General features: G+C 40.7%; 1 protein-coding gene across 1 annotated transcript; it reads right to left on the bottom strand.

Annotated features, from left to right (window-relative positions):
• Window positions 1-289: 289 nt before the first annotated feature.
• On the bottom strand, window positions 290-10538 carry ccdc25 (coiled-coil domain containing 25). Its single transcript, XM_061929340.2, has 9 exons — window positions 10332-10538; window positions 10205-10252; window positions 10087-10126; window positions 9837-9888; window positions 7586-7661; window positions 6196-6299; window positions 5920-6122; window positions 1435-1480; window positions 290-1364 (listed from the first exon to the last, which is right to left on the bottom strand). The coding sequence occupies exons 1-9, from the start codon at window positions 10354-10356 to the stop codon at window positions 1335-1337; spliced, it is 624 nt and encodes a 207-aa protein (XP_061785324.1). The 5' UTR covers window positions 10357-10538; the 3' UTR covers window positions 290-1334.
• Between the last annotated feature and the right edge of the window lie 1189 nt (window positions 10539-11727).

The following is an 11727-nucleotide window of genomic DNA, read 5'->3' as shown; positions in this document are numbered from 1 at the left end:
TGGAATTGTAGGGACAACAGATTAAAATGAGCAGTTGTGCAATAATCTGTATAATTGCAGCTGTATATGTTGCAGATGTTCCCTAAAAAGCACAGTAAATAAATAATAAATTACGGAAAAAGTGGGAATATTTCTTAACTGTGCAACTATGGTTAGCCCAAAAGAATGACATTACTTTTGAAGCTGGAATGGTGCAGATAGTTTCAGAAAAAAACACAATTCTTTTAAGCTAGACTAGTGGTTCTTAAACTTTTTTCACCAAGTACTACCTCAGAAAAGGCTTGGCATTTCAAGTACCACCATAATGACCAACATTAAAATACAGTAGCGTGGAAGGCCTACGTATTCATTAAAAACAAGGCAGAGGTTTTATTTAACAAGTATATTTCATATTTTTGGCCAGTGTAACATTACACACAGTTTCAACAATAACACTGTGTTTGATAGATAGAGTATAGGAAAATAAAACACTTTACTTAAATAATACATTAAATTACATTATTTCATTAAGTGATGGCTTGGCGTACCACTAGATGGACCACAGTTGGAGAATCACTGAGTTAGACGATTGGTGCGGGAAATTGGGAATTGTGGAAAATGCGGGAACTTTTTGAACGTGGAAAAAGATAAGAGTCGTGAACGAGCTGAACATTTTGATGTTTAAACTAGTTGAAATAATGGAAAGTGTGAATAATGTTATTTTTAGTGTTTGAAGTCCATTCTAATCAATACTACAACAAGGAAGGGATTTTTAAGAGGGTTCAAATGTTTTCCCGGCACAAATTATAATATGCAAGATCTCGTGAATGATGCGTTTATGGTTTTAAGAAATAAAACCACAAGTCCAGACTGTATTCATAACATATTTAATAAAAACGGTATTGTTGACACTAATCAAATGATGTTGTGCCATGATTCTGTTTGTATCTATTCTTATCAGTTTAACAAAATCAATCTTTGTGAATGTGATTTAATTTCAAACAATACTTCACCTAAATGATTGCACATTTAATTTATGTTTTTGAACATGCAAAACACCTTGTGGAGCAGGTTTGTTTGACATCATAAATCATATAGTCTCACATCCCCCCAAAATAAATGTCAACTTGTCCCGTGGACTGTAAATGTTCTTCCTTGAGTTAGTCTGAAAGCAGCACCTGATCCAGCCGTCACAAAGGATGAGGGAGAGAGCGTCAGAGTCCTGATTCTGTCTTTCACTGACCTGCTCACTGCTCCATTAGTCCCTTTTTTTAAGTCTTAATGTCAAAGCTATGCTGTTGTTAGCGAGCGGAAGCAGCCGGCAGGGGAGCGTCCCGGCGGGCAAGTGGAGCGGCTCACATGAAGTCATCTGACTCATAGCCGTCCTGGAGAGGACACATTTTGGACATTAGGTGAGCAAACAGACAAGAAGACAATTAGCGTGTAGCTCGTTACCTCATTGGTCTGCATGTTTTCACTCTTCATCAATGACGTGTAGTTCCTGATGGAGGGAAACAACAGCACACATGTTTTGATAACCAAAAACATTACAATGACTTATTTTTCTAGAAATAAATATTTAATTGTGAAACAAAAATGTAAGAAAACATTTTTATTATTCAACATTTCTCTATGTATTTTTATGCATTTGTATGCATATATTTCAAAAAATATATTGGTTAAGATGAAATATTCACTAATAATTAAAACATTTTTCAAATGTGCGCACATTTGTTTAAAGACAAATCGTACAACAAACAAACCTTATAGTGCAGTAAATTGTTTCGAGCAATACATATCAAAACCAGTTCATAATTTTTTTTTAAAACAAATGATTATTTGTTGAACTAAAAAAAAAAAAAAAAAAAAAAAAAAAATCGTACGATGTAAGATCCAAACAGTATTCCTCATATAAAACGTCCATCCATCCATCCATCCATCTTCTTCCGCTTATCCGAGGTCGGGTCGCGGGGGCAGCAGCCTAAGCAGGGAAGCCCAGACTTCCCTCTCCCCAGCCACTTCGTCCAGCTCTTCCTGTGGGACCCCGAGGCGTTCCCAGGCCAGCCGGGAGACATAGTCTTCCCAACGTGTCCTGGGTCTTCCCCGCGGCCTCCTACCGGTCGGACGTGCCCTAAACACCTCCCTAGGGAGGCGTTCGGGTGGCATCCTGACCAGATGCCCGAACCACCTCATCTGGCTCTTCTTGATGTGGAGGAGCAGCGGCTTTACTTTGAGCGCGTCCCGGATGGCAGAGCTTCTCACCCTATCTCTAAGGGAGAGCCCCGCCAACCGGCGGAGGAAACTCATTTCGGCCGCTTGTACCCGTGATCTTGTCCTTTCGGTCATAACCCAAAGCTCATGACCATAGGTGAGCATGGGAACGTAGATCGACCGGTAAATTGAGAGCTTTGCCTTCCGGCTCAGCTCCTTCTTCACCACAACGGATCGATACAGCGTCCGCATTACTGAAGACGCCGCACCGATCCGCCTGTCGATCTCACGATCCACTCTTCCCTCACTCGTGAACAAGACTCCGAGGTACTTGAACTCCTCCACTTGGGGCAAGATCTCCTCCCCAACCCGGAGATGGCACTCCACCCTTTTCCGGGCGAGAACCATGGACTCGGACTTCGAGGTGCTGATTCTCATCCCAGTCGCTTTACACTCGACTGCGAACCGATCCAGTGAGAGCTGAAGATCCTGGCCAGATGAAGCAATCAGGACCACATCATCTGCAAAAAGCAGAGACCTAATCCTGCAGCCACCAAACCAGATCCCCTCAACGCCTTGACTGCGCCTAGAAATTCTGTCCATAAAAGTTATGAACAGAATCGGTGACAAAGGGCAGCCTTGGCGGAGTCCAACCCTCACTGGAAACGTGTTCGACTTACTACCGGCAATGCGGACCAAGCTCTGGCACTGATCATATAGGGAGCGGACTGCCACAATCAGACAGTCCGATACCCCGTACTCTCCGAGCACTCCCCACAGGACTTCCCGAGGGACACGGTCGAATGCCTTCTCCAAGTCCACAAAACACATGTAGACTGGTTGGGCAAACTCCCATGCACCCTCAAGGACCCTGCCGAGAGTATAGAGCTGGTCCACAGTTCCACGACCAGGACGAAAACCACACTGTTCCTCCTGAATCCGAGGTTCGACTATCCGGCGTAGCCTCCTCTCCAGTACACCTGAATAGACCTTACCGGGAAGGCTGAGGAGTGTGATCCCACGATAGTTAGAACACACCCTCCGGTTCCCCTTCTTAAAGAGAGGAACCACCACCCCGGTCTGCCAATCCAGTGGTACCGCCCCCGATGTCCACGCGCTGCTGCAGAGTTTTGTCAACCAAGACAGCCCCACAGCATCCAGAGCCTTAAGGAACTCCGGGCGGGTCTCATCTACCCCCGGAGCCTTGCCACCGAGGAGCTTTTTAACTACCTCAGCAACCTCAGCCCCAGAAATAGGAGAGCCCACCACAGACTCCCCAGGCACTGCTTCCTCACAGGAAGACGTGTTGGTGGGATTGAGGAGGTCTTCGAAGTATTCCCTCCACCGATCCACAACATCCGCAGTCGAGGTCAGCAGAACACCATCCTCGCCATACACGGTGTTGATAGTGCACTGCTTCCCCTTCCTGAGGCGGCGGATGGTGGTCCAGAATTGCTTCGAAGCCGTCTGGAAGTCGTTTTCCATGGCCTCACCGAACTCCTCCCATGTCCGAGTTTTTGCCTCTGCGACCGCTGAAGCCGCACACCGCTTGGCCTGTCGGTACTTGTCCGCTGCCTCAGGAGTCCTATGAGCCAAAAGAACCCGATAGGACTCCTTCTTCAGCTTGACGGCATCCCTCACCGCCGGTGTCCACCAACGGGTTCTAGGATTACCGCCACGACAAGCACCAACTACCTTGCGGCCACAGCTCCAATCAGCCGCCTCGACAATAGAGGCGCGGAACATGGTCCATTCGGACTCAATGTCCAGCACCTCCCTCGTGACATGTTCAAAGTTCTTCCGGAGGTGGGAATTGAAACTCTCTCTGACAGGAGACTCTGCCAGACGTTCCCAGCAAACCCTCACAATGCGTTTGGGCCTGCCAGGTCTGTCCGGCATCCTCCCCCACCATCGCAGCCAACTCACCACCAGGTGGTGATCGGTAGAAAGCTCTGCCTCTCTCTTCACCCGAGTGTCCAAAACATGAGGCCGCAAATCCGATGACACAACTACAAAGTCGATCATGGAACTGCGGCCTAGGGTGTCCTGGTGCCAAGTGCACATATGGACACCATTATGTTTGAACATGGTGTTTGTTATGGACAATCTGTGACGGGCACAAAAGTCCAATAACAAAACACCGCTCGGGTTCAGATCCGGGCAGCCATTCTTCCCAATCACGCCTCTCCAAGTTTCACTGTCGCTGCCAACATGAGCATTGAAGTCCCCCAGTAGAACGAGGGAATCACCCGGGGGAGCACTCTCAAGTACTCCCTCGAGTGAATCCAAAAAGGGTGGGTACTCTGAGCTGCGGCTTGGCGCGTAAGCGCAAACCACAGTCAGGACCCGTTCCCCCACCTGAAGGCGGAGGGAAGCTACCCTCTCGTCCACCGGGTTGAACTCCAACGTACAGGCTCTGAGCCGGGGGGAAACAAGAATTGCCACCCCAGCCCGTCGCCTCTCACTGCCGGCAACGCCAGAGTGGAAGAGAGTCCAGCCCCTCTCGAGAGAACTGGTTCCAGAGTCCTTGCTGTGCGTCGAAGTGAGTCCGACTATATCTAGCCGGAACTTCTCCACCTCGCGCACTAGCTCAGGCTCCTTCCCCCCCAGCGAGGTGACGTTCCACGTCCCAAGAGCTAGCTTCTGTAGCCGAGGATCGGACCGCCAAGTGCCCTGCCTTCGGCTTCCGCCCAGCTCACATCGCACCCGACCTCTATGACCCCTGCTATGGGTGGTGAGTCTATTGGAGGGGGGACCCACGTTGCCTCTTCGGGCTGTGCCCGGCCGGGCCCCATGGGGACAGGCCCGGCCACCAGGCGCTCGCCATCGTGCCCCACCTCCGGGCCTGGCTCCAGAGGGGGGCCCCGGTGACCCGCGTCCGGGCAAGGGAAATCTGGGTTCCTTGTTTGTTTTCTTCATAGAGGTCTTCGAGCTGCTCTTTGTCTGATCCCTCACCTAGGACCAGTTTGTCTTGGGAGACCCTACCAGGGGGCATAAAGCCCCCGGACAACATAGCTCCTAGGATCATATAAAACGTTTCAAATAAAAAAAATTGCTGAAAAAATTACCTGCACTACAAAGACCATTGTCATATGATTTGATGAAATACTGAATTAGTATTAAATAGTTGTATTTAAAAATATACTGAAAATGTCATATTTATTTTGGGAACAATGATCATCATAGTGCAGTTAATTTTTTCTAAAATATTTCAAACATGATTATTTATTTGTTGAATTAAAATATGTTTTTCCCCTCAATCAATTATTTTTACGACATTATTTTTAATACAGTATTTTTTTCCAACGAACATATTTAAAACAAATAAATGTATTGGCTTATAAATACTGCATTGTTGTCATATGATTTGATTAAATATTGAATGAATATCCAATGTATTTATTTAAAATATTGTATATACACACTAAAATGCATATTCATGAATCTATGAAATTGATCATAAAAGTATTTTTTTTTCAACAAAAACAATTAAAATAAAATCCAAAAATATGTGTATTAAAAATCCATCCATCCATTTATTTTCTACCACTTCTCATGGAGGGTCCGGAGCCTATCCCAGCTAAAATGTATATTAATATTGTACGATGAGGATTGTTGTCATAAGATTTGATGAAATATTAAATTATATTTTACATATTTACCTAAAATATAAGTATATTTAAAATGCATTATTACTTTAAGAATAAATCAAATACAATAAAAACGTACTTGAGATCCTCCATCTCCTTTTTCTTCTTCTGCTCCTCCTTCTCATGTCTCTTGTTCTCTTGCAGCTGAGCTTTCTTCTCGTTTCTCTCCTCACGGTCTCGCGACTCCTTCTCGGCCGCCAGGTCTGGGTAGCGCTCATCTTTGGTTTTCTCCAGCCGGTTCACAATCTCATTGACCTTCTTCTCCACCGCTACCGTCTTTACCTACGCAAAAGGCAAACCCACGACACACACATCACAGTCTGGTTCAATTCAGCGCTGTGATTTGAGTTCATACCTCTTTCTGTCGATGGAAGCCGATCTGTCCGACATCCATGTCTCCTGTTTTCTTTAGGTTGGCCCACGGCGTGTAAACCACATTGATGTTGTTCATCTTGCAGCCTGATGACCACGCAGCACAAACACTTTGATTTATCTTCATCATTGTCTAATTCCTCATTTGGATAATTGTCAATGCAGGGTTTTCCCGAGATTGCTAAAATACCCGTGGCGGTGGGAACGTGCTTAAGGGCATGCTGGGGGTGTGGTCATCATAATAATAATAATAATAATAGTAATAATTTTCTTTAAAATAAAAAAATAAATAAAAATGTAAATATACATTTAAAAACAAATCTGTGTTATTATTATTAGTGGCAACATATATTTTTTATAGTACATCGTTTTGCTCTATTTTCAGTTGTTGTTGCTGCTTACTGTACAATGTACAATGAGAATTGTTCAATTGTCTAGAGACTTCTAGTGACTTTCATTTATTAAAAACAACCAGCAGCAAATAGAGCTTCTTTTTCTGGGGTTATTATAGAATGTACTCGTGTTTAGAAACTCTACTTTTGTCTCTCGATATCTGCGACGAAAAGTGTATAGTAATATATATATATATATATATATATATATATATATATATATATATATATATATATATACATATATATATAACCGAAAACAGTACTACCTAACCGGATGTTGTGGCGTGAGCAAGATGCACGTTATTGTCTGAAGTATAGCTGAATGTCTGCAATGTGGAAGTAATTTTAATATATCCCAGATATACCAGCGGACAGTGAATGTTTTATGTTCGTGTGGTTATTCCAATGATCGCAAACATACCGTCCGTGCCTAAAAGCGGATTGGCAAAGAATAAGAAAGTGTTGTTCCGTGTTTGAGGAAGCACAGAGACAAAAGTGTTTGCACAGAAGGTGAAACTTGTTGGAATGGGGCTGGTCGTTAGCATAAGATTGGCAATAAAAGTTAAAAATACAGTCAGACTTGACTTCTTCTGGAGGCTACAATACATTATATTATTTTATATGTCCGCCAAACGAGTTGTTTGGAATTTGCTCTGTCCGGTGACGTCTGACCTGTGACGTCAGCAGATACCTCCATACATTGTAGAGATTTACCATTGTAGTCCGACGCATTTACCCCCGCATGTTAAGAACATTTGTAAACTGTTGTGAGCAAACTATAGCGGTAATTTTGAGCACCGCTTACAGACAAATTTGATTGACGAAAATTACGCTGATTGGTCAAAATGTGCAGAGAGGTTGAGGGCATTGGAAAAAGTTGGGAGGTGGTGCAAAATTTGCCTGGATTGGTTGAATTTGCGCACTTGCAACATTGCGGATTCCCGGCGGGACTGATATTCGGAATATTGTTATCTGTACCTTGAATGCTGTTGTTTTTCACCAGCTGTGCGCAGTCTATCAACACCTCAGGGGGGATGTCATTTATGGTGTGACCCTTAGACAAAACACATAAATCATTTATTACATTATGACTTTGAACGCACCACAGATAGTCTTCCCTCTCCAGCATGGCTTCAACTACCATCGTTGTTAGTGTAGTACCTAATAATATCGCAGAAAAATTGACTATTTAGCTAAATATTGCAACGTTCCTCGCGTTTCACATCCTAGTTGCAGATGCAGTCTTACTGGCAACGCTACTAATTGAAAGTGATTCACCTATCAGAGTGGACGTTTCATTCTCCTTGGTGTTGATTGGCTGCTGGTAACATTGCATCATGTCAGGAGAAAGTAGTTCTGTACAATTCCTCGACATGAGAGCAAAATGGGGAAGCTACAATACGCCTGGCCCAACATTACGCCCTGAATGAATCTGCTGACAAAAATGTAAGGTCCACCACAGCATAAAAACGTAATACATCCTTGGAACACAATTATCATAAGATTCAAATCTGATTTGGGCCCTTGGAATCATTGACAGCAGCCAGTGAATATCCATCCATCCATTTTCTACTGCTTGTCCCTTTTGCAGGGGGTGCTGAAGCCTATGCAAGCGAATATTACCTTGTATTTGTTAATGCATGTACTGCACATATTTGCTTTTCTGGTCTTTTTATTTTACTTTAAAATTTAAAAGACATGTTTGGATAAATTCAAATGCATGACAAGAGATTAGAAGTGGTTCTAACTGAACAATTTGCATTCATTTGGCTTTTGCCTCAGATTATTACTTTTTTTTTTAATCGTATTGCTATTTTTTCCCATTACCGGTACATTTTATTTACCGGTATGGCTTTTTGACTGCTACCGCCAAAATTGTCAAGTAGACTGCGTACGGTGTTGCTGCTATTGGAACCTTCATTTCCCTGAGGACACACACCCAAGGGATCAATAAAGTTCTATCAGATCTATAAATTGAATCCGGGTCAAACTTGTTTTCATTGAGGGTCAAATTGCAGTTATGGCTACCCTCATGGTGCAGTATGTAACAGTTTGTAATATATGAATTTGCCTACATATTTAATTATTATATATATTTTTATGGTAAATGGGAAAACAGTACTTACTGTTTTTTACAGTAAAATACTGGCAGCTACTGAAAAATGTACAGTGTTTTTTACAACATGTTACTATGAATGGAAAAACTGTACCACTGTTTTTTTTCATTCTAGCAACTGAACTGCCAGCTTTTTACCGTTAAAAAACCTGCAGTACTGTTTTTACATTTACAGTAATATGCCGTAAAAACAACTATCGTAGATTTTACATTTAAAAAAAACGGCAGCTTAGTCGCCAGAATTTTACAGAACAAGCAGTGGTAGTTAGTTTTTCAATTTACGGTAATCCATCCATCCATTTTCTACCGCTTGTCCCTTACGGGGTCACGGGCGTGCTGGAGCATATCCCAGCTGCACATAGGCGGAAAGCGGGCTACACCCTGGACAAGTCGCCACCTCATCGCAGGGCCAACACAGATAGACAGACAACATTCACACACTAGGGACAATTTAGTGTTGCCAATCAACCTATCCCCAGGTGCATGTATTTGGAAGTGGGAGGAAGCCGGAGTACCTGGAAGGAACCCACGCAAAACACCGTACATTTTACAGTAAAATCTAGTGTCATTTTTACAGTGTACAGTTTGATGGATAACTTGCTTTGAAATCATAAGTCAAGCAGATATTAAAGTATTCGTATATTTTAACAACAACATTGTTTAGAAATAATATTTGTTGCAATATTGGATAACATTACAGTTTAAAAGGTTTGACATTTCCATCCATCCATCCATTTTCTACCCCTTGTCCCTTATGACATTTCATGCAGTAAATATATTATTTTCTGTCAAAATGAAAAGAACGAATACATTTAGTAAAAAAAGACAAGGTACTTTATTGGCGCATATTTATCATAGGCTTTCGCGGGCCATACAACATGATGTGGCGGGCCAGATCTGACCCCAGGGCCTTGAGTTTAACCCCTGTGATCTTAGGGTTGAAACTAGTGTTTAAAGTGGGAGGTGACTATTTTTTTTGAAGGTAAAACCCTGTGTTGGAGGAGGAAACACTGTAATTGTGATGTGGTTGTGATAATCCGAGATGACAAATTTGTGTACTTACACAAAAACAATGATATATTGCGGAAAAAAGTTAAGTTGCTGACTGTGTACCTTTGGCAAGCGGAGATAAACGTGAGCTGAGGACAGTTTGTCCACATGGAACCTGAATAATATCAGAAAAATACATAATTTCATTAGTATGCCTACAAATTGTACATTTATAAGTAAAAGTACACTAAATGCATCTGTTCTCACAACAATGGATACACCTACGTAATTTAATAAAGCCACTACATCGGAATATGTCTTAAACTAACAAGATTAAGACTAGAATGCCCAGTTGTGTACAGACATAACTCACCAAATGTCCTCAGGCCAGCCATACTTGATGAGATCTTCATCTGGAACGCAGATAAGTAAGTTAAGTTTGGCAAATCAAAAGTGAATATTTTGACCTTGTGTGGAGCATATTGTCTTACTTTCATACTTGTCTTTCCCCATATAAATAGTGCAAGCCGGTTTCACCACTGAAACAGGAAAACACAAGTGAGTACTGTAGTACCAACATTATAGAAGCTAACAGCTAGCTAGGCTCACACAACTTACCGGCACTTGTGAAGTAAAACACCATTTTATCAAGATTATAAAAATTATTTTAATAGTAACAGAATACAAACATTTATATTCGGCAAATAACGACGTTGGTTAATGTAAGTTAAACTATTTTATTAAGACCGCTTTTGCTGTCATTTCTCGCGTGGAGCGGAAATTTAACCCGGAAGTTGTTATTATGGCAAGCAAAGAAACCAGGAAGTAGTGATCTACTTTTCTTCAAAATAAATGTAAAGCATAGCTTTGAGCCTTTGGATTTAGGAATATTTTAAGCCAACAATACAATTAGATTTACAAAAAAAAAAAATCACCAAATAAAATCACAATTGGCGTTCTTCGTGTCATTTAGCCGACTGAACTAATATATATATATTTATAGGGGATAAGTTGATTGGCAACACTAAATTGGCCCTAGTGTGTGGATGTGAGTGTGAATGTTGTCTGTCTATCTGTGTTGGCCCTGCGATGAGGTGGCGACTTGTCCAGGGTGTACCCCGCCTTCCGCCCGATTGTAGCTGAGATAGGCTCCAGCGCTCCCCGCGACCCCAAAGGGAATAAGCGGTAGCAAATGGATGGGATGGATGGATATATATATATATATATATATATATATATATATATATATATATATATATATATATATATATATGTATGACTGAGCTAATATATATATATATATATATATATATATATATATATATTAGTTCAATGACACGAAGAACGGCATTTGTTGTGATTTTTATTATATATATATATATATATATATATATATGTATATATATATATATATATATATATATATATATATATATATATATATATATATATATATATATATATATATTTGTATTTATTTTTTATTTTTTTATTGAACAACAAACATACATTTATAATTCACACAACAGTCAAGGCACTTTCAACAACAAATTATATATATATATATATATATATTAGTTCAATGACACGAAGAACGGCATTTGTTGTGATTTTTATTATATATATATATATATATATATATATATATATATATATATATATATATATATATATATTTGTATTTGAACAACAAACATACATTTATAATTCACACAACAGTCAAGGCACTTTCAACAACAAATTATATATATATATATATATATACATATATATATATATATATATATATATATATATATATACATATATATATATATATATATATATATATATATATATATATTAGTTCAGTCGGCTAAATGACACGAAGAATGCCAATTGTGATTTCAGTCGGCTAAATGATACAAAGAACGCCAATTGTGATTTTTATTATATATACTGTATATACAGGTAAAAGCCAGTAAATTAGAATATTTTGAAAAACTTGATTTATTTCAGTAATTGCATTCAAAAG

This window comes from Nerophis lumbriciformis, linkage group LG34, assembly GCF_033978685.3.
Source record: "Nerophis lumbriciformis linkage group LG34, RoL_Nlum_v2.1, whole genome shotgun sequence".
Classification (NCBI taxonomy): Eukaryota; Metazoa; Chordata; class Actinopteri; order Syngnathiformes; family Syngnathidae; genus Nerophis; species Nerophis lumbriciformis.
The sequence above is the reverse complement of the archived record's forward strand: the minus strand, read 5'-3'. Positions and strand labels throughout refer to the sequence as shown.

Excerpts from the sequence above, each read along its gene's own strand:
- ccdc25 (XM_061929340.2), bottom strand. The coding sequence starts at position 10,356 with ATGGTGTTTTACTTCACAAGTGCCG. Across the intron at positions 10,253-10,331 it reads GTTTTACTTCACAAGTGCCG|TGGTGAAACCGGCTTGCACT; the intron begins GTAAGTTGTGTG and ends TTCCTGTTTCAG. Across the intron at positions 6,300-7,585 it reads GAAAAACAACAGCATTCAAG|GCTGCAAGATGAACAACATC; the intron begins GTACAGATAACA and ends CGTGGTCATCAG.